The sequence below is a fragment of the Callionymus lyra genome, chromosome 6 (genome assembly GCF_982586985.1).
Source record: "Callionymus lyra chromosome 6, fCalLyr1.hap1.1, whole genome shotgun sequence".
Lineage (NCBI taxonomy): Eukaryota > Metazoa > Chordata > Actinopteri > Syngnathiformes > Callionymidae > Callionymus > Callionymus lyra.
The window spans coordinates 20,292,753-20,315,880 of NC_141823.1; the positions used below are offsets into that span (position 1 = coordinate 20,292,753).

The 23,128-nt window shown below is 39.9% G+C and overlaps 4 protein-coding genes across 5 annotated transcripts; all 4 read right to left on the minus strand.

Annotated features, from left to right (window-relative positions):
• Positions 1–1,986: 1,986 nt before the first annotated feature.
• pgap3 (post-GPI attachment to proteins phospholipase 3) lies at positions 1,987–8,257 on the minus strand. The gene is made up of 8 exons (XM_087794112.1): positions 7,783–8,257; positions 6,773–6,870; positions 5,828–5,980; positions 5,693–5,755; positions 5,306–5,367; positions 5,082–5,218; positions 3,449–3,653; positions 1,987–3,378 (listed from the first exon to the last, which is right to left on the minus strand). Exons 1-8 carry the CDS (start codon positions 7,991–7,993, stop codon positions 3,315–3,317), a joined length of 993 nt encoding a protein of 330 aa, XP_087650238.1. The 5' UTR covers positions 7,994–8,257; the 3' UTR covers positions 1,987–3,314.
• A 1,425-nt stretch (positions 8,258–9,682) lies between these two features.
• Positions 9,683–12,161, minus strand: mylpfb (myosin light chain, phosphorylatable, fast skeletal muscle b). The gene is made up of 5 exons (XM_087794114.1): positions 12,053–12,161; positions 10,885–11,065; positions 10,733–10,811; positions 10,110–10,158; positions 9,683–10,036 (listed from the first exon to the last, which is right to left on the minus strand). The coding sequence occupies exons 1-5, from the start codon at positions 12,086–12,088 to the stop codon at positions 9,935–9,937; spliced, it is 447 nt and encodes a 148-aa protein (XP_087650240.1). The 5' UTR covers positions 12,089–12,161; the 3' UTR covers positions 9,683–9,934.
• A 2,982-nt stretch (positions 12,162–15,143) lies between these two features.
• Positions 15,144–18,052, minus strand: LOC148077462 (sesquipedalian-1-like). 2 transcript variants are annotated; one of them, XM_087794115.1, is made up of 4 exons: positions 17,958–18,052; positions 17,532–17,642; positions 16,076–16,379; positions 15,144–15,818 (listed from the first exon to the last, which is right to left on the minus strand). In XM_087794115.1, exons 2-4 carry the CDS (start codon positions 17,610–17,612, stop codon positions 15,433–15,435), a joined length of 771 nt encoding a protein of 256 aa, XP_087650241.1. In that variant the 5' UTR covers positions 17,613–17,642; positions 17,958–18,052; the 3' UTR covers positions 15,144–15,432. The 2 variants fall into 2 exon arrangements, with proteins under 2 accessions (XP_087650241.1, XP_087650242.1); XM_087794116.1 differs by having other exon boundaries at positions 17,968–18,015.
• A 1,083-nt stretch (positions 18,053–19,135) lies between these two features.
• Positions 19,136–21,814, minus strand: LOC148077463 (uncharacterized). The gene is made up of 3 exons (XM_087793267.1): positions 21,596–21,814; positions 20,905–21,095; positions 19,136–20,814 (listed from the first exon to the last, which is right to left on the minus strand). Exons 2-3 carry the CDS (start codon positions 21,092–21,094, stop codon positions 19,982–19,984), a joined length of 1,023 nt encoding a protein of 340 aa, XP_087649393.1. The 5' UTR covers position 21,095; positions 21,596–21,814; the 3' UTR covers positions 19,136–19,981.
• Between the last annotated feature and the right edge of the window lie 1,314 nt (positions 21,815–23,128).

Genomic DNA, 23,128 nt, shown 5'->3' on the forward strand with positions numbered 1-23,128 from the left:
GGGGAAATTCAGTGTTTACTAATAAATATGAGGTAGAAATCTTCATTGGTTGTGGAAGGATCTTGACATGTTGTAAATGGTGAAAAAGGAATATATTAATAAGCATTTATGAGGCTTTAAATGAGACGTTATGACTGTTGATACGTGTCAACTTATATCAAGTATTATAAGTGACTTACTTCAATCGAATTATAAATCGAGCACTTATAATGTTTTATAATTCATAACAAAGTGACTGTTTTTTTTTACTAAATTCCTGGGATAAATAGCACATTACAAGTATTACAATGTAAAGACTTTGAATAATGTTTCGTTTTAGAAATTAAATACTGCTTCAGCATAGGACGACTTTCCACCACGTTTAAATCTAAATAAACCTTGTTATAGGGTTACATAACCTATTATAAATCGACACAAAATCTTTTATACAGCCTAATAAATTCTCTAAAATGTGCTAAAAAAAAAAGGAATTTAAAATTGTTACTTAAACCCTTTACACCAAGAAATTTGACAATTAATTGACAATTATAATCTATTAACCAAATGTTATGATTTTATAATTGTATAGTAAAAGTAAGCTTTTAATGATATATTAATATAAGTGTAATTAAAACAAGTATATATGTCTTTAAATCATGAATAATGTCTATCCCATAGTTCCTAATACAATTTATGAACTAAATACTTAATACCACGCTTATAATTTTTATAATAATTATTTTTATAATATTAAATTGGACATTTTAATTGGATATTAAAGACAAACATGCACATACAAAAATACCCAGACTTCAAATGGGGTTCCCCTTGGTGGCTTGAAAGCTAATCTCAGCTGCAAAAATACATAAACAGATTTCAAACTGGTTATTCTACCACGTTAATAACTCGAGTTCACTTGCGTGTCACAAAGATGCAGTGAGATTCTCTGCGACATCCACTGGCGTGTTAACAGATTGCAATATACATGTATATATATAACATTAATCGCAACACGAGCATGGTAGCATTTCAATTACCTATTTTATTAACCAAAATATTTACTGATAATAAATCTTGTAGTATGTATATTTTTTTTTTCTAAACACATTTGAACGAGAAAAGCTGATTTACTCCAACACAAGTAGACTATTTATTTATTTTCCTGTTGGTTTTTTCCACAGTTTTGAAATAAATAAAAAGTATGTAGTAAGTATGATGAATTTCTTTTCAAGCATTGTAGATTTTCTTTCCTTTTTTTACCCAAAGTTGATTCTACTATTTTAATAATTTAAGTAATTCATTTCTAGATGTTTCTGAGCTCTGACATCAGCTCTAGTGTGTCATGGGTTTACATGGCACTCGCCTCAGTAACTCTCTGTCTTCCAGTCAATGAGTTCATAAACTAAAACCATGATACCCTGATGCGGCTCATCCTAATAAGGGAGCCACTTTTCTCAGGGCCCCACATATGAGGAGAATGAGGCAGAAGAATAAAGTCCATTCATAGACTCCAGCACGTCTCCCCACCCACAGCAGCGTGGGTCAAAGTCCAGGCCACCGAGCTGAGCGTTTAGAAAACAACAAAGAGCTTCTCACTGAGCAACAGACACAACACTCGCTCACAAGTGTTGAGCTGCAACTGACATATCTTTCTCCCTCCAACACAGAAGCTCACCCGTCTGCTGCATGTGACTCTGAACATACATAAGACACAACCGCAAATATGAAAAACACTCTGTGTTGGAAAAAATATTGTTTTTGTATCAACCTCCAGTTAGAGAATGAAAACACCTGAAGAAAAATGATTCAAATCACAAGTGATTACACATTTGTTCAAGAATAACTAGTCTCAAATGATGACTGACCTCAAGACCTCCTTTGAATGTATTTCAACTCAGTTACTCATGAGCTAATGTCACGTGATTATTTGGAGCACTTTTGTTGCATTCAAGTGGAGATAAAGGTATTCATTCGCAGACGGTTAAAAAAAACAATCAAACTAAAGAATCTTTATCAACAAACAGCTTTATTATATATTCTTCTAATATAGACATTTTTATCTAGAATGGTGTTTTTGGTCAAATACTGGATGTGACTTGGAGGGAGGGACATGAGTTATGGACACGTTTCAAAGGCGGGACAGAAATCAACGACCACACATTAAAGGCAAGCATGTACAGAACATACTCATCATACAAGTGATTGAAAAAGTTGTTTGTTCGACAAGTATATACAGGCAGTGAGGTGATGCACTTGTTAAAAAATAAATAAGTTACAATGAGTGTGTGGTTTCTAGAATCCTCTCCCACACCAGTAATGACTCCTCTCTGTGCCCCCCCTATTCCTGGTCAGCAACGCTAAATATACCCTCAGTCATCCAGTAAACCTACATGCGTATTTACACACTCCAAACGATGGAGCACGACTTGGCTTTCACCAGATGAATCAGTGTCATGAAAAAAAAACACATCACACAGTCGAGTGAAAAAAAAAAAAGAAAAAGGCAAACATGTGCACTTAGAGGTCATTCTGTACTGTACATCGATAAAGTGCACAAATGTCGGGGTGAGGACATACATGGTATGACTTTAAGATTGAGGTTTGACACATTTGACACATTTGAAAAGGGGGGAGGGGGGAGTGTTAAAAAGGTAAAACTGTTTGAGACTTCATTAAAATAACACGCCAGCTCTCACACTTCCTCAAATCTTCTCACTACAAGGCAGCTCAGGTGATTTCAGTATCATGATGTGCATGCACTTTTCACCGGGTTCAATGTCATCCAGAGACTCCAACATTTCCAAAAAGCACCGATCATTGGATTTGTGCACGAAGGCGATCAGAAAAAGGAAAAAAAAAAAACGTCATCAAAGGCCAACAACAGGAGCGTGAAAAGTGCACGTGTGACAATAGAGGCAGCAACAATGGCCGTCACAAACTCATCCACAATTCATCCGTCTGGAACAATCCGCTGGCAGCTCTCCTTCACAGGGGGGCGACTCTCTCCACTTGAGGCACAGACACATACTTCGAGCCAGTGATTTGGCGCCCTCTGCCGACCAAACTAGCGCAGTGCAATGTGCGAGAACCGGACGGTGACAGTGAGCGTCCTAATGAAGTAGTTTGGTAGAAAACCCCCTTTAGTAGATTCCTCCGAGAAAAGAATACTTTGGTTGTGATAAATAATCAAAGCTGTACAAAGTTAAAATCAGTTGTGAATGAAAAAAAAAAAGATTAGTTAACACCAGCTCACACAATTTTCATGCTATTTCTGTTGGGTTTCCCAGTGGAGAGGTGGGAGGGTGACGGTGTGAGGAAGAGGCCCGGATCTCATCCTACTCGACCTTGACCCCCAGCTTCTCGGTGTTCAACAGGTACAGGCTGTCGTCTATGAGGAAACTGAAGAGAAGGGTCATTAGAAATAATAGTTCTAGCAGTAGAATAATAAAAACCTTTCGACCGGACCCACCTGTAGAAGAGGAAGTGCACGGGGATGGTGCTGAGGTGCCAGACGGCGTGGGCGTCCAAGATCCAGAGTAGCGGCGGAAAGTCCAGTAGCTCCAGCAGGGCTAGACCGTGAAGCAACAGCACCACCAGGCCACACTTCCACCAGTAGGGCAGCGTTCGCCGGTTCATCCAGCACCAGCACAGCCACCAGAGCAGGTTCACCATCCCTAGGATGAACTCAGTGTTAGGATGACTTCCTCGATTGTGGGGAGAAGAAGCGAAACACAGTAGAACCAGCGGGGCAAAGATTATCTCACAACTGGGTTTGAAGTTTCTTAGGAATTAATCTGATTCCTGTATGAGTCATAACGCTTAGTGAACGAGTGAATCACTGAGTAGAGGTTAAGAAACAAAAAGGTTCTAAGGTGGAGTCTAAGACTTTCAGTTTAGGGATAATAAAAACAAAAAAAAACAGGCTGATGGTCTGTCATCTTCATAAATGGTTAAATATTTAGCGTCACTTGCTGATCTGAAGTTAAATGCATTAGTTCATTACATGGTAAATCTCGACTACAACAGCACTATGATGGTGCATAACTCATTCCAGGAGCCTGAGCGACTTTTAAAACAACACATTAAAGAATCAATAGAACTTCCATGATTTAGGAATTGTTTTGGCTCGAAGCCAAAGATAAGACAGGGACTCAAACCAGCATCATGTGAAAACACTGGGACCATTTCTGATGTATTAAAACTAGTGATTGAATTGGGCAACCCTTCATCACCACAGGCTCAGGAGAGTTATGTTATTTACAAACCATTAGATGCTTATCTTTTAAAAACACTTTAAGAACGCTTCTACAACGATGCAACTCATCTCTGGATGTCTACAAGTACGGCCTCCAGGAGGCGCTCTAGCAATAAGTTCCAGCACAAAAGAAGCCAGATAATAAAATAACGGGCGAAGAAAGACAACAGTTTCCAAATAATAGGTGGCGATAATGCAGCAATAGCAGCTTTAAAACAAAAAGAAGAATATATAGTTTAATTTTAATGCAGCTTTTAAGTTTAAGGAAATCTATCTGGCAGTTGAAGAAGGAAATAGTGAGGCCGCACAAAAACTTGGCATCAATGAATCAATGAATAGATGGTGAAAACGTTCGAGAAGAACTGACTCAAAGCAGAAAGATGACGAAAGTTTTCAGAAGAAACACATTCAAATGGGCTGAACTTGAATGATTGCCATGTTTTTTTTTATCTAGCCGTTTTACTGCAGTGTTTCAAGCATTATTTGGGGGGAGGAGGCAGCTTATAGACATCTAGAGCCGTTCATTTTATTTTAGTTTGTGTGACTTACTGTATATTCAGGAGAGCTCTATAGTCTCAAAACCTTGAGCCTTTTTTATATTGTTTTGTGCAACTTCTGGACATAGCAGCAGTATTTAGAAGCCAGACAGGTGAATGTGGAAACCTAGGAAAAGAACTTCAGAACCCCACCAACATTTGAGAGTTGATTCCCTTACTTATTATTTCATCTAATACTTTCCCAATTTTTTGCTAAGGCAGACGGATTAGAGTTGACAAAAGTGTATTTACGTACAGAATAGAAAGGTCATAAAGTAGCTCTTAATAAGTGAAGGGTCTCGTTGACATACCTATAGTGACATTGGCGGCCATGTTGTAGCCATAGTCAAAAGTGACAAATGTTAGGTAGGACACATGGAAGGTGAAGGCCAGTATGAGCAGGACTCCCACAATGCTGGACAATCCCGGGCGCCTCAAACCCAGAGTCCTGCGGGAGGAGATGAAAGTCCATTTTGATTTTTTTTTCATTGACGGAAACATCAGTGACAGAATGGCGACGTATTCTAAAGCGTACCTGACACAGCACAAGTAGATGGAGTACAGGATCACAGCTGTGGCACAGAAATAGTCCATTTTCTGAAAGGGAGTACCAAGAGAAGATCTCAGAAAACATCATCACAATGTACAGCACGAGCCGAACAAAAGAAACACGCAGACAATATAGCTTCACGTTCTGTCAGGGAACAGAACAGAGCAGCTTCTAGCTGCTGCTCACTCTTTGTTTCAAGTCCCAGGTCGACACATCCCAAAGGTTCTCGGTGACCCCCCTAACCCTCCACCCCCCTGAGCAAACAGCGGTCCTCTGCTGAGCTGAATGAACAGATATTTCCAGCAGACGAGCTCCGACTGAAACAGCACAAGAGATTTTCCCCTTGAAAACTTGCTTGAACAGGTACATTACCTCCGTAAGAAACGTGTCCCGGGTGTGAAACACGGTGGACCAGAACCAAGCATTTAGAGAGATCTAGACACACAGTGACACGTTAATTACACTGTAATACTTTCTCATATACAGGCGTCAAAGTCTTTTTCTGACCAGTGAGAAGGCGTTGGTGGTGTGGTACATGGGACTCTGGCGTGGGACGGTGCTCCTGTAGCGAAGCATCATCAGAAGACAAGCCAGGCCATTGAGCAGAGACGCCAGCGCCGACGCCGGCTCCTCGAAACACAGGAAGCGTGCAAACGGCCACTGTTGGAGCAGTAAAAAAAAAGTTTTAATCTTTTTGAGGATTTTAACTGGTGTTGTCTATAAAACAATTAAAATATATATACTTTATTTAATAGTGAATTATTCTGAGCTAATATTTTCATTTTAAGAGCTTCCGTCAAGAACTTGATGAATTACATAAATAGTTCATATACGGTTATAATGACTGAAAGCGTTTGCATTTTAAGCTCACTATTAGACAATTCCTGAACATCATCAACCTTCACTCACACCCGCCCTTTTCATACACACTTGTTAAAATCATAAATCAGAGCAAAAACAAACAGTGAAACTCTTGTACGCACTCACAGGAACAGTTCAGATTGAGAACAGGCTTGGAGATAAGGTCAGGTGGAGATTGTGGAGAGATAAGACACAAAATACATGTGTTGCCTTCTTTTTTTTTAACATTATACAAAGAAATCAAAACAGATGTCAAATATTGTTTATCATAAACCCCAAATATTTAAATAACAAATAAGTGCAAATACTTTTTAAAGAACTATGATATCAATAAACACATACAAACACACAGAAGGCATCGCCACCCAAAGTATAAGACTTAAATAAGAAGTTAAATTAAAACGCACTCCACATGCGCCCCTTAAATCATAAAAAGGTGCATTTTCATGCAAGTTTATGTATTTATTCATTAAATGAGGAGGGTTTTTTTTGTTGCAGATTTAGCACACTAAATACAAAAAAATGTCAGTTAAAATACAATGTATAATGAAGTTCTGAATCATTCAGGAAGAGAAGGAAAGAAGGACCAACCTTGCCATGGAACTGTGGGACTTGGTAGCCTTCCGCCTGGTACAGACCCACCGTGGTCCACATGCACTGGTAGCGACAGTCATCTCGACAAGTCCATCCTGGTGGAATCACATTGAAATGAAGGCTTTCCATGTTTTGTGTAGTTTTGTGTGAACGAGTGCAACTTAAAAATCTAAAACAGCTATTCCTCCCTTATTTTATATAAGCAGCATGAAATGTTTTGATGTGGATCCACATTTAATGTTATTTTATTTCAATTTAAAAAAAATATGAATAGCTATACATTTACGAGAGAAATAAAATAAAGCTGGGACATTTACCTGCTCAACATTTTAAGCATTACCACTTATGTCTTTCTTTACTCTTTCGGACTGCTATTTGATTATAAATTGAATATATGCTTTCTACATATTTGACTCGCATTTATCTTTATCTTTTCATCATACAGTGTTATCTGATTTCATGAAGTCACATCATGTTACTTTCAGTCTCACTTTGTTTGCAGTTAGGGTGGAATTAATTATTTCTATTTACATAATATATATTTGCTTTTTAATTGTCACATTGTCTTTCTTTTTTTTGTGAAAAAACTAAAAATAACACAACAAAGGTTAATATAATTGATAGTTTGTTTTTCATTGTTTTGCACAAACAATACATGTTGCGTAATTATGAAACGGACACTTTTAATGTCGAGACTACTGGTAAGAAGACAAGAATGTCTAGAAAAACTGGTTTAAACAGAGGTTTCTGATGACAGACCTGATGAATGAGTATACATGAGTATACATGAGTATACATGAGTATACATGAGTATACATGAGTATACATGAGTATACATGAGTATACAAACTGGTGTCTCAAGAGCAAGCGTGACCTTTGATCCCGAAATGGGGATCATAAGATCAACTCTAATAAATACACAAGTATGTATTTTCTCACGTGTGTTTCCTGTCAAAACACAGCTAGCACCCCAGGCTAGTTGGTGTGTTCACCTGTCAGACACTCACCTGTGAGGGCCATGTATTGCGGCTGCTCTGACTGGAAGCCTCGGAGCCGAACCCCGGAGCAGTTGGTCCGGACACAGTTCTTCACGCAGTCCCGGTAAACCGGCTCCTTGTCGCCCTGCGAGCTCTCCACCAGGGTGACGGACGCCAGCAGGACCACGACGACAGCAGCCGCGGCTCTGACAGATGTGCAGAGCGGGACCCCCGAAGCCATGGCTCGGTCCAGCGAGGGCTCAGAAAGGCACGGTGAGGCGGGTCAGAGGGTTCCGGGAGGTCCGCATTACCAGACGGCCATGACCAGATCGCGTCGACCGGAAAACACAATTTACAGTTTGTGCTGCTAGTTCTCTTTTCCTGTCCTCTATGTTCATTCTCACATGTCGCTTCCTGTTTGGAGTTTCAAAATAAAATCAACACGCGGTTGCATCTTTTTTAACGCAGACGGAATTAAAGCATATATACAGTAAAATGTTTTTTTTTTTTAAATATTTCCCTTACTTAAATATACGCATCAATTCACTAGGAGTTTTTCGATTTGTAGAAGGGAGTTAAACATTTATATCAGCCTTTAGCGCGTATCCACGTGACAGGAAGTGTTGCACTTGTCAACTTTACAAAACCACCTCCCTTCTCGAAACGTCATGATGTCACGTGACTTTCCGAGGCCCGATACCGTGACGTATGCAACAATAACCAAAACAAACATGAAACGTGAAAATTGAACTTTACGTTTTGTTTTATTGGAGTAAAAAGATAAAATGTAATATTTCTAATTTAATTTTGCTATGTTAAAAGCAATATACTATTGAATAATGAGAATGATAAGTAACATGGTTCTGTTTTTCGATCGCTTATTTTTTGTGTCATTATTATTCTATACTGACACCACAAAAAAAACATTTTTTTTGGCAAAAAGGTTTCTGAGTTTGATGTTAAACTACAAATTAAACTTACTTACTTACTTTAAATGAATATATAAATTATTTTAAATCAGCACTACTCTCATGTCGTTATTTTCTACCTTTTTAATGACTATTTGGTTTTCTGTACATTTTAAGGTTTGATGTGCTGTTAACGGTTTTAAGCTATTATTTATAACGTATATTTTACTATGCTGTAATTGTACTTTTTCAAACTGTACACAAAGAATTCTATTACAAAATTCTGCAATAAAAAAACGGTTTGAAAGCACATTGTATGTGTATTCTCATGTCCATTGATTTCCCTCCATGCATATGACAGTCAGTGTGCAGTCAGTGATCACCAATGACCCAACTCAGACCAACAGACTCTGAATTATATGAAAGATAGTGGATTTTATTGTTACTTCTTTATTTGTTACAGTGAAGACATGGACAGTCACAACAACAGGAAACGAAACATTAATGAGAGGGAGAAGGAAGAGTCAAAATAAATATATTTTACCTTTATTTCTCGGCTTCCTCCCCACTCGTCATCCCTCTCCATCTCTTTCTCTATTTACATGATTTTCAACAGTAGGGAAATCATGCACCCCCTATGTTGCTGCGACTCCCCCCTGGGATGCCTGAGTATGAGAGGAGGGGGTTTAAAGAGAAGGGTAGGCGAGCTATTTTAGTACAGTACCCCAGCTCTTTACCCCTCTCAAAGTCAGACAAAAATGTCCATGAAACACTCGGTGTGTTATTGAGACTAACAGGCCCGGGAAGGCCAGGCTGTTTACTTCAAGTAAGAGACTGTACATGCACCCCAGCTAACCAGAGAGTGTTCACTGACTGCTGTTACACACTGGACTGCATATGCATTGCATACATGCTGTACGTGAGTATGGTGACGCACTGTTTGCCTCAACACAGATGGACAGAGTGGATGATGGAGGGAAGAGCGGAACGGCAACAAAGAGGAAGGGACCGAGATAGTGAGAGAGTTTCAGTGTCACAAGATTATTTTTATTAATCTCATGTTCTCCTGTTGGTACTCACACACAAACAACCCCCGAGCCTTTCTGTCCTCTCACTGAGTATCTCGACGACCGGAGACAAGTCTATTGCAAGTGAGATGGCAAAGCGGAACAAGTGGACCAGGACGTGAGTGTGTGCGAGAATGCACGGCGTTGAGATGAAGGGCTTGTGGAGTATGGCTTCGGACAGAGGTAGCGATCTTGAGGGAGAAAGATTTACTCTTCCTTTTCCTCTCCGTGTGTGATGACGTAGCAGATGTTCTTGTAGTCGACATTGCCAGCCACATCAGGGGGGAAAGCAGCCCACAGGTTGGTCATCTGAAACGAAGGAAGGCAAGGTTACGCCCCGATCGACGAACGACAGAGGCGGTTCATGAGGGGAGATGCTCACCTCCTCAGCGGTGAACCTGTCGCACTGGGTGGTCAGGAGCTCCTCAAGGCTGGAGGGAAATATATCATTAGAACATTTATAGAAACGATCAGAATTGTCATATCTGGCTCATGTTGTCATTGTATTTGGAAAGGTGAAAAAGTGCTTGAAGTCCTCAATAATGTGGTGGTGGATAGAAAATATTATCAATGAAAATAAAGTTAAATTTGAACCTAAACTTTGTGTCTTAGGAAAATACAATACAAACAAGGTGAATTTAGTGAACTTGTGTTTTCTACAAAAAAAATACTATATTAATATTTATTGTGTAACATGAAAGAGTATGGCTCGACTAAGCATTGCTATGTGGCTGCTTTTAAAGTTAAATCCAGAATATTTGGAACCTTTCTGAAATATCTGAAGTAAAAATGAACTATTGCAAATTCATGGGGCAATAAGAACATGTGAAATGTTAAATAAAATATCAATATTAAAAGTCTAAATTATTATTTTATTATTATCTGAATTGTTGTTATTTATGTCCTTTATTCCCTTCAGCGATTGGCATGTTGGATATACATATAGTAAAGTAGGACAACACAATTAAAAAACGTTTTGGAAGAAAAAAAAAAGTGACATCTTACAATTCCTTCTTGATGGAGCCTGTGACCTCGGGGTCCAGGACCTTGAAAGCGCTCACGATAACGTCCTCGGGATCAGCACCTGAAGATAAGAAGTAACCAGTTAGTCTCAAATAGGATTACATCTTTTGCCAACAGTTGTTTCATCCACGCACCCTTCAGCTTCTCGCCGAACATGGTCAGGAAGACGGTGAAGTTGATGGGGCCGCTGGCCTCCTTCACCATGGCCTCAAGCTCCTCATTCTTCACGTTCAGTTGGCCCATGGTGGCCAGCACGTCCCTCAGATCATCCTTGCTGATGATGCCATCTCTGTTCTGGTCGATGATTGTGAAAGCCTGCCAGAAACCAACGGGTTAGAAAACAGAAGTCGCCTGAAGGACGTGCGTCTGCGTCTTAATGACTTTCAAAAGATCATATCGTATTAGTCACACATCTTCTTTAGTATAGTGTGAACATAATTGTGCAAATGCGAAGTGGCTCTAAAAAAACTCTCTCAACATAGCAAAGATCAGCACCAGCTGAAACCAAAGATGGCCCAGCATACCTTCTGGGACTTGGCAGCTGGTCAGCCACTTGTCTTTCTAAGGTGTTAAAATGGCCTCGGAATGCGGCACAAGCCCCTTGCGACATTTTAGGAGAACATATCGAATAACAGCTGTGACCCTTCTACCCCCCCTTCTCTTTTTTTCTGCCTTGTAACCGATTCTTTTCTTGTCCTCAATGTGCCTTCACCTCGGAGGCATCTGACAGGTCAGCTGAGCTGCTCCAGCTATTGTATGCCCTTCATGATCAAACTTGGATCACACTTTTGGTTTTTTCATAGTGTTGGTCCTTTAGCAACACTTACTCGCAATTATTTGTTTATTCAAATGTCATCGTGTGCACTGACATCAGTGCTTTACATACAATCAAACACAATGATCTACTGAAATCATACCAGTTGAAAAATATTGAGCAAAGAGAATATTACGTCTTTTTTTCGTATTTTTACGTTGTTATATTGTTTCATTTAATCATTTTTAGATTTTATTCAGTCAGATGGTTTTGACAAGAATAAAGGTATATATGTAAAAAGGGGTTCTGGAACATTTAAAGAACTCATCATGCATATTTCACAGTGTTAAACTGAGTCCACCTGCTGTTAGGCAGCATTCCACATGAGTCACATATCTGGAGCCATGATGCTGAGGTCAAGAATATAGGAAATAAATTGAACAATTCTGAAGATTTCTACGTCACATGTGGATGTTTACATAAGATGATCACATGGCCTACTCATAGTAAAGGTGACTGAGGTCAAATGAGGAAAAAAAAAAAGTTACCTCCTTGTACTCCTGGATCTGGCTCTGCTCAAACATGGAGAACACATTGGAGGATCCACCCTCACCCTGCTGCTGCCTCCTCTTGGCCTTCTTTGGTGCCTGCGGACAAAAAACACAACAGGTAAGAGACTTGTAAACACACAGGTGAATCATCGTAGCCTTTTGAAGATGCATTGATTTGTCCAGAGTAGGTATGCATTCAAGGTAGAGTTTAGCATCTTAATGAATTATCATTAGCTTTCTTTGTTGCATCCAAACCCAAAACAGGATTGAATCCAATGTCTAAATCAGCTGATCGTCACGTTAATCCAGTTTTATCAGATCATTCACGTTGCTATCCCTCCAGGGTCAACCTCCTCCTCCTCCTCCTCCAAAAGCAACATGGCCACACTCACCATCTCTCAAGTTATTGGGGTTGTTGGTAAAGAAGAGAAGCCTACGCCGAGCCGATGTGACTGACATGTAAGCAGCGGACCCTAGCGGTCTTATATACTAGCCCGGTGGTGCTAACTTTAGCCGCACCATCAGGTTTGGCTGGAAAACAGAGCCGAGGGAAAGTAAAGAGAAAGAGGGTGGAGCGAGGAGTCGGCAGGACATATCAGTTTACCGATGATCAAAAATAGGGGTTGGGGGTCCTGGAATGAGGTGAATTCAATGCCAACACAAGGCCTGACTTTATGGTCATGGGTTGACTAATATGGCCAAAGTGACACCAGCAGCAGGCGGGAGGACAACTGAACCCACGCTGATCCTTCCTAAGTTGTAAACTATTCTGGCTCCCGAGATTCATCGACACAAGCAGTGAGTGATGGCATTAGAATACTCGGAGTCGATCCCTGCGGTGACAACTTGATGCTGTCTAATAATTAACCAGCCCACGCTGCCGATGGTGCCAACGCGTGTTTACAGTAAACATATCCCAGAGTCATCGCCCGCGGTAATGATAGGTTTAGTCTCGTATTAGCGGCCAGGCTGGGATCAGTCGTAGTAGTAGCCCGCCTGGGATTATAAACAGCAATGAAACCTGAAAACAGTTGGCTGCCAGACACTGATCTCAGTCCAGCAATAACACATTGCAACAACTACAAGTTGATGAAGTGGACACTCGGCTGTGACCAGGCAAATAACAGGCGCAGAACGTAATCTTTTTATTTTCTTGTAACAAAGTGATGTTTTATTTGAAAACTGGTACAAATTTGGTATTTAAATACCCGTATGACCAGACCGCAGAATAAGGAACTTGAGAAATGACCGTTTTAAAACTGTTTGTCTGTTTGATTGTATTTAAGTCAACATTAGAAACTCACAGTTCGATCAGCAGTAGTTTTGGGCAGTACGGCCCACCTGCTCCTGTCCGTCCACAGGATCACACCAGAGAGTTTATCTGTGTGGAATCACTTAAAAAAGTGACTTTTACATGAAACAAGTACATCTCTACACGGGAACTCTGAATTGAAAAAATTTATTTATTTATGGATATATCACAAGAAAAGCCGCTGACCAATCCAATTGGAGAAGCAGTTTTTGCCACCATGGATGCACTAATTTTGGGTACTGCATGCTGGACGTGGCCCAGTATAGTTTCTCTAAACAGCAGGACGGTGACCCACCCACTCTTCTCCTTATATGAGCTCTCCTGGCTGCCATCAATCATCCCAATGCACAGCAATGGCATGTTTCAGGCTTCAGGTAACATGTGTTGGGAACTGATCTTTGCCAGTAAGTTGTTGACCTGTAATTTCAAAAAGTGAAATGAACTAATTACCTCATTGCATTTAAATGTACGTCTACCATAAAACATATTTTCATATTTTCATATTTTCGAGCAATATTGAATCTTGTTTTAAATTCTCAGTTATTGCCAGGCGATTTAAGGTGGGAAATTAAAATCCCAGCCGTCTCATCTATGTTTTGGAGGTCACGGAAGAGCATTGTGGTAAAGATCAGGCTTGGAGGTGAAAATGGCGAGACGCTCCGACAGACTGTGTCAAACATCATAAAGCGGGACAGCTGTAGACGGAAATAGACCCTCCACCATCACCCCTCCTTTATTCTTTTTCTCAGCCATTTTGACCGTTTTAAAACTCATCACCATTTGGCCTTCTTCGCCCTCTTACAACTGTCGCGGCTTTTTTTGAATGCCCAGTCAGTGGTCCGCTTTTAAACCACACTCTTGTCCGAGCTCAAATAAAAGTAGATATTAATAACAATTGACCTTAGCAATAAAACACTGATGAGAGCATTTATACAACATCTACTCTCATAGGAAGTAGCAGGACATTGACAGTTATTTTCCTACAGTTAATATACATATTTTAGAGCAGGGGTCCCCCAGCTTTTTTGGACCACGGACCAGTTTAATGTGGGCATTATATTCACGGACCGACGATCAAATAAAACCACTTTTCTATTAGTTTAGAGGTTTATTTGTAAAGTGTCAAGAGTCACAGACTAATACTACTTTACTTTAGAGATAATACCATCTTTATTTAAAGCAAAACACCTTTAAGACAGTTATAATCAATAGAAGAGAAATGTCTTAAACTATTTTTTCTTTCTGTGCGGCCTGGTAACAAATGCCTCACAAACTAGTTCCAATTCCCGGGCCGAGGATAAAGGGACTACAGTTTTAAAAGACCCTATCACTTGGTGAATTAAGAGACTGCCGTTGAGATCATGTCCATAAATTGGTCTTCAAAAAAATCCTCAAAGAATTTGTTGACCTTCTTCTCGATCTCTACCAGTATAGAGTAGATGATGGTTAATGTTGGTTAAACAATATCAGTGAGTAGGTAGTTCATTTTAACCAGGTTCTTGTACATTTTTCTTGTCAGTTTAGCCAGCTAAATTGAAGTAGCTTTATTCCGAGCTTTGTTTAACTAATGCAAGGTTTGCTTAAGAGCTCAAGTGTTTTGAATATGTTCGTGTGCAATGTTCTTTTTATTGTTGACTAATCATATACAGTAGGCAAGGGAACGATACACTTAACTGCTCCTCCGACATGACATCAAACTGTTTATATTGATCAATAAATATTCTTCTCAAGAGAGGTCGACAGTCCATGAGATAATGTAACACATGAACACAGACGCACATTTTTAACCTTTTATTAAAATGAATGAAAATGGAGTCTTTGACAATGTTTTTGCAGCTGGCATGACGAAGAACTAAAACTTGATAAAGAAATGATCAAAACAACCTCTTGCTATGGACATACACTATACTTTAATTTATCACCAACAACAATTCTCAAACATTTGTTTTAAACAACCTGGATAGAGCAGAGCGTAAACATTTTTTATGACATTATAAAAATACAAATAGTATTTATTTACCTATTAAAATATTTCAGTAGCTGTGCAACACTTCTCACATGATCATTAGCCAAAGTCAATAAGGTTCTGTTGAGCACCAGCACCTTGTCTCCTGGACCAGTTGGCGATCAAGTGCTTGATTTCTTTTCCATAATCCTGGTGGAGCTGGCAAAAGTCCTCTCGGACTTCGGGCCACTCACCCATGGGGGGCGCCGGGGAGTTGATAGGAACCACGTTTGCAGTTCTTTTCGGCCACAGTTTGGGTGACTTCCTGCCAGCAGATTTGGGTGAAATAGCTGGAGCCGGCAGCAACAGGGTGGGACTCAGTCCGGCGGCTGACGCACCCGCAGCTTGAAATGTTGGCGCGGTCGCGCTAGGTGGCGCTGCATGAAATGTGGATCCTGTGGCGCTGAAATATGGCTGGACCAGGCTGGCTGAGGGACCCAAAGCCTCTGAAGGAAAAGTCAATAAGGATTTGCACGAGAACATGAGACATCATCATATACAAACATGTTTTTGAACAAACATTTCTGTACAAATACACAAGTTTAACAAAGATTTAAGTGTAATATTCCTCCTCAGACTAAACACAGAGGTTTTTGCAAGTGTCCAGCCGAGATAAGTGGCACCAGGATGACGCTTGTGGCGTCACTCTGCAGAACAATTCACTCTTCTCCTCAAAACAAAATCCTTCCTCTGTGTCACTCACCTCTGTATTTCTTTTCCAAGTCCATCAGGATGAGGCTGAGATATTTGTGGTTGGCAGAGAGCAGAGCCTTGATCCAGTTCTCCTGACTCTCCTGGTCCTCTGCAGCAAACTTGAAGGTGTGGAGTCCAGGCTCGCTCCACACCAGCGAGAACGCAAACTGCTCGTCGGACTCGCACAACTGGACCGTGCAGCCCTCCAGAACAATCACTCCAACCAGGTCACGGTCGGTCGGGCGGTCTTTGTAGAACAAGAGGTTTCCCTTCAATAGGAACCAACGTTTTTGGTAGGACGTCTTTATTTCTCCCTGAAACAGTGACGTGTTAAAATACACTGACATAACTGGTTTGGTGAAAGATGCAAAGAGGTCACATGTTTTTGACAAATATCACAGTCACATTGTTTTAACCATTTATTAACTACTAAGGAGTGTGTTGTGGAAATGTCACAAACACGATGACAGTCATTTATGACTTTAACAAACCTTAAAACTTGCCAAGATATTATTTATCTCCGCTGCTTATCAAAGGGCTGTCAGTACCTGAGCCAAGACCTTTCATAAGAACACTTGACGTCAATAAAACCCCAGTACAGTCGTACTACAAGTCTAACATGTACAAGTTGAACTTGAATTTACGTTTCCTTTGAGGTATTGAATAAATATGAATCCTGTTTCGCAAGAAGTGTAATTCGAATACAATACAATAATACAAAGTATTTATTTTTAAATGATTAACTTATACATCATAAGATGTTCTTTTTCAACAAAAAAAACAAGGCAACTTAATTTTCTTCCATGGTTACAAAAAGGTGTAGCATAAATAAAACGGGTAAATGTTCTGTGTCACATACGTTTGAAAACAAGATTGTGTTGTTTGTGTTTTATAATCACAAACAAAATATTTATAATAGCACTATCTTACTATTATATATTGTGTGTTTTCCTTTTGTTTAAGAAGCTTCAGCTGGTGGGGAAAAGTGGCATAATTGTGATCTGATACACAGAAGCTTAAATATCCCCAGACATTGTGCTTGTGATGGTAAAGAGAAGTATTCTTCAAACCTCCAACACCTCCTGTTCTTGTTCTGATGTTTAGCACGATCACAGTGACTTACTGAGGCAACTTCCTCTGCAACTGTTCATATAAAGTTACACACTTAAGAATACTTTTTAGAGAGGCTTGCATTGTATTTTTTTTTACACTTTTCATCAACAAGTTTGTCTTTAATCTTGTTTAAGTCTTTATTTGTAACAAATATGTTCCAGCTTTCATCATCATATACATTTGATTTACTTTTACGTAAACTTTCTGACTTTGTTATTGAAAATCTGGTGTGTAACCGAGTGTTGGCACGCAGGTGTGTACTACTGACCACTGCAGAAATCTTATTTTCCTGCATCATCTTTATCCTATTCTTTAAAACTCTGGATTAAAAAAAAAAAAGGAGCTATCTTTACCTTCTTCTGGAGGTATCCCTCTTTATCCACAGGCGTGTCACATGATTCAAAGTAGCTGAGAATCTTCCCATGAATCTTCATTTCAACATTTCAGGCTGTTCAGAACCGGTCCTGTGGAAGCGACACGCGCATGCGCACAATCGTGTGTTATTACTGTATTTGTAATACTATCAGTGTGATGTTGCGTTTTTTTTCTATTAACGGCACAGTTTGCGAATTTCCGTTATTACAATTGTGAAATGAGCGATTCAAATTGTCCATTAAAACCGCCAAAAGTTTTTGTCGCAAAGAAATAATATTTGATGGTTAAAATGTACCGAGCTTCGAGTCATTCGCGTGCGAGAATAAATACACCGATTTTAAGTCGATCTCTACTAAAGAAAGTTGGTCGAAAATAAAGGTTTCGGTTCGTTTCTATTGACTCACCTCAACTCACCGAGTAAGTTCGTGTTTTCCTTCTAGTGCTCGCCACACTCACTTCCTGGTTCTGGTTGAGGTGAGGCAGTGAACGCACCAGATCCAGGTGGAGGATGAAAGCAAATCATGCAGTAAAAACATGTCCAGATGTCGGGCATAGTTTAAAAAAAATTGTAAATAATATTGTTTCAGCTTGTTATAAATTGTATTAAATAAGTTATTAGGCTAAAACGGGTGACTTTGTATCAAAAATAATCTTCTCTAAAACACTTACATGTTGATAATATAGCAACGGATATTAATATATTATGTTCTTCATATAATTGTTGTAATAAATATATTTATATACATTTTTATTTATTTTTAAATTCATATTGTTATGCCATTTAACCAAGATGTATATAAAGTGCTGAATTAATATTAATATTTGTTTTCTTAAACCACTAAGGTTATCCCGTGACTTTAAAACTGAAGGTGGCATTTTAATTCTCAATAGTGGGGAGAACTTGTCCTTATAGAGCAGATCTTGTTAATAATTCTGTATGAATCTGTGCTGAAACAGTATGTGAAGAGCAGCCGCCATGATCCTGGATCACTTTAATCCAAAAGTTGTTACAGATCATGCTCGTGAGTAAAGTCTTGAATTAGAAAACAACTCTTCACAGGCAGCTCATTTCCACGCCTTCTCCTTTTGATCCAAATGTATTATTCATAGGAATCCATGAGATTGTAAATTGCATCAAGCCAGAAAAGCTGGTACATCGATCTAGTGTTAAGATTTAGTACTGAGATAACACACGAGTAAATTCTTTGAATTCCTGAAAGGTCTCTGGGACCCAGACGGTAATGAGAACACCATCTAAACATATTCTTATATTTCTGGTCCCATTATAAACATTTCCTTGAAATTCTTTCATAACTTTCCTTGTTATTTCACATCAATGTTTGACTCAGTCATATACAAAAATAAAGAAAGAAAACAAGACAACATATGAAGTCAACAGGAAATACCATCAAATTAAGGTATTTGCAGATGGTTAATAACATTTAAGACAGAAAGTACATCTTAGTGAGGTCACTTTGGCTTCTACAGGTTGAGCACGTTTATATCAGTGGTGTTAAGCCAAGTTTCTTTAGCCGAGGCTTTTCATGCATTAACAATGAAGTTAGAGGACACAGATACGGGCGACAATAATAATTGATGGCTTTTAATCTCTTGTTTTCACGTAGGTCACATACGATGGAACAACAGAAAGAGGTCCATGTATTTGTATCTTTTGCTGTAGATATTTTCAAGGTTCTCCTTACCCCCATATCCCGTTTTTTAAGATTTAAGATTCAATGTTGAATTAAGTGGTTAACATTCCGTGTGCAGCCTCAGGGTCAAGGTGACCCGGAGGCCGAAACAAATTGCTTTGGTTGTATCCTTTGTGTTGCCTCTGGTTTAATGTGAACAACCCCCCCTTGCTTCCAGAAATAAATATGCAGTTGTGGAGGTCATCTTGACCCTGAGGCAACCCAAGAGACACGTCAAACACATTTGTTTTGAGCCTCTGGGTCACCTTGACCTTGAGTCTGCACAACCACTGCATTTAACATCGAAGCTTAAAAACAGGATCCATCTAAAATAAATACACACCAGATGTCCTTTCCTTTGTCTAATACCCATATTAAATCATCACGTTTCTCACCAGGAAATAAAAATGGATGTGCAAGCATAAGTACGTGGATTGTCTTTTTTTTTAAAAACAAGTCAGTTATGATTCTAAAACATTTTAAAATAAAGACAAAAATGGCTTTAAAAATCTACTATCAAACAAAGCAAGAAGTAGCTGGGTTTTTAAGACGACCAACAAAAAAAAAATCACATCTTGCTCATCAGAGACCTTTTAAAATGTGCTTTGGTAGCATTTAGAGTTTACAGATATTTACAACAGATATAAAAACAGCATACTTAAAAACAGTAATTTCCTATTTGCAGTACCCATTATATACTTGCATCCATGAACATAAAAACATCTTATCTTGACTAATCACTGCAGTTGTGCTCTGAACACTTGCTGTAAATGTAGTTTCTCTACATTGTGGATCTTCTGATGTCTCTTGAGGTTTTCTCCCCGACTGAACCTCTTTCCACACTGGTGGCAGTAGTAGGGTTTCTCCCCGGTGTGAACCCTCTTGTGCTTTTTCAGATCCCCAGCTTGACTAAAACACCGTCCACATTGTAAACAACCGTACGGTTTTTCTCCGGTGTGGCAGCGCTCATGTGTTTTTAGGTTTCCAATCCTGTGAAAAGTCTTCCCACAGAAGGAACATGAAAACGTCTCCTCCCTCTGCTCCACTTGAAATTGACTCAGATCCAAGCCAGCTCGGTTACTGTCCACCAACACCTCTGGTATGCAATTGTTAGGGATAAAAATAGGCACATGAGGTGGGTCACCTACTTCTGGTTCATGGACATCCACAGAGTTAAATCTAAAATCCTCACCTCCCACATTCAAAGTCAGTGAAGAGGATGGATCGGAATTATTCTCATCTGGTTCTTTTTTAACAATCCTTTTCTCTGCATTCGGGGTTGTGGCTGGAGAAGCAGACAAGTTACCAGCCTTGATGTCAGTGGACGCACAATAGGACAGATGGTTCCTCTCGGCATTGATCTGAGGCTCCTCTGTGAATCCTGCGGTTATGTTAGAATCCGGTTGCATTTGCTCATCAAGAAACGTTCCACTTAATCCCAATCTGTAGTTGTAGTTGATGGTGTGGTCGGCTTCAATAAGATTCTTGCCCGGGCTTGCATGAAATTCCTGTCTCTTACTCCCTTCATCTTCTGTTTTCTGAGAGGACTGGCACCGTAGGTAAAGATCCGCTGATGAAGAATAAGAGAGATGATTGAACCCGCAAGTATTTAAAACATATACTTGAACATATACATATACTAATGTAAGTGTTTACTCACCAGCCTGCTCCTTTTGTATTGTGGCCTGGAGCTCCTGCAGCTGTTTCTTGAGACTCTCATTTTCCCGCTGTGTCCTCACAGTTTTCTCCCTGTACTCAGACACAGTTTCTTTCACCAAACCCAAAACCTCATTCACCGCTTCAGTAAGGAGCTTTTCCACCCGTGCATTCAAGCGTTGCAGCTTTGACATCCTAAGAAAGTGAGCAAACACAACATTAATAACTGTTTACCCAGCATAGACAGGAAAAACAACCAATGTCTAGTACATTTTAAATTATCTTTCTTTCAAAGACACTATAGATGTCTTTGAAGATAACTCAACGCTAGCAGCTTGTAACTTCAAACGATATTTATAATATTAAACAAATATGTTCAGTTGTTTATTATTCAATACACATGTTGCCAAAGTAATTAAAAAATATAAAAGTAAACACACTGGCAGCCCCCTGACATTCCTATTAACTCCATTTGATTTTCTCAAGAAGGGTTTATTTAAAAACAAAGCTCTATACATCTTGTGACGCCATGTTGGCTCAATTTCATTATCAATATCACTTTGATACAAAGTCATTTATATGCGATGCGAAGGTTTTTTTAAAATTATATTGTCTCCGATTTGTAATATTGCCTAGAGACAAATTCATAAACATGCATTTTTATACATTTCACCGACACGATTAAGAATGTTTACCTGTGAGCTGAGTTGTCAAGTTAACACAGCCCGCTAACGTTAGCTTCAGACACTAACACATCCCGTTTGTCATCCACTCAGAGTTCATGAAACGCACCCAGAAAGCCGCTACGTTACGTATCTCGGTAATAAACTGAACACACCTTTGCGGCAGCGATAACATTAAAAAACAAACGCGAACGTTTGAATCAAACCAGGCTACTTTCGTCTCACGCTTGAAATAAGACGCAACCGGAAGTCCAGTTTGGACTTCCTTTAGAGAATAAGAGCAGGCATGGCTCGATAAAGTACATCTTAAAGGGCAACTAATGTGTTGATTTAAGCGTGTCTTCAATTGATTTGGACCTACATTGTACGCATAAGTGTGTGTCCTTTTGTACACAAATATCCTTTAATTTATATATTTACTATTAATCAGAAAATACGCTATGCCCCGCCCACTGAGACCCCTGAGTTACCTAATCATAACTACAGGTTCTACGATTGTTGCAATGCCCACTAACCAAGCTTCACTATTGGTTAATCCTCTACGTCCTGCCTCTTCTCTTAGATAGCTCAGTGAATTCGCCACCCAGATGGGTGCAGCCCCCTTGCCCTTGTAGAGCAGGGAATATGAGCTGAACTTCCTCCTTTTGAGACTCAGCTAAGAAAGGGCAGGTAGCTGGTAGAGATAGATAATTTAACCCACAAGTAATTGAACCCACAAGTAGCCCAAACATATACTTCGGTTAAACAAATTTAAGCGTTTAATTACCAGCCTGCTCTTTTGAGTTTTGGTCAGCCTCGCAAATATCCTCTGCCGCAACTTCCATGAGGGCCATTGAACTAGCAACAGGCTAAATTGAGTGAGCCATCAGGGTGAAAAACCACCTACCCATGGTAGTCAGAAAATGGCTGTCTCCCCCTGTGAGAACCTCTGGGAGGAGAATGCCCCGCCCTGCAGACAACAGTCACAACAGATCAGTAACTCATAGGGCCCTCTGAAACACTGCCATAAAACACAACAGGATGCCATAGCCCTCACTGGACACAACAGATGTAGACGTTGTGGGTCCAAGTGAGGCGGCAGGTGGAATGGCTGCAGTGAGATGAGACTGTCAATGAGGCTGTGGGACTCTGGGGCAGACCCCGTCGCCATGTCGAGGAGGTATGCCCAGGCCAATAAGGAGGTGGAGGCACTGGATGCAATGCCCTCTGCTGGGACAACCTGCAGGATTGTCACTGAAGCAGCCACGAGACGTGTGGAGTGAGCTGTCAGACGATCAGCAGGAGAATCACCTAACCCCTGGTAGGACCAGAATAAAGAAGCTTTCAACCAGTGATACTCCCTCACCCAGCTAAAATCTGTCTTAACAGATCAGTAATACATACGAGCATCTGAACACCACCACCTGCCACAACAACAGGCCAGAACCCTCATTGGACACCACAGTTGGAGTCGTTCCCAGTCCTTGTCCAGCTAGTGGAACGCTTGCAGTGGGAGGGTCGTCACCTGGAAGAAAGAGGTGATAACCTTTGAAAGGGAACCCTGGA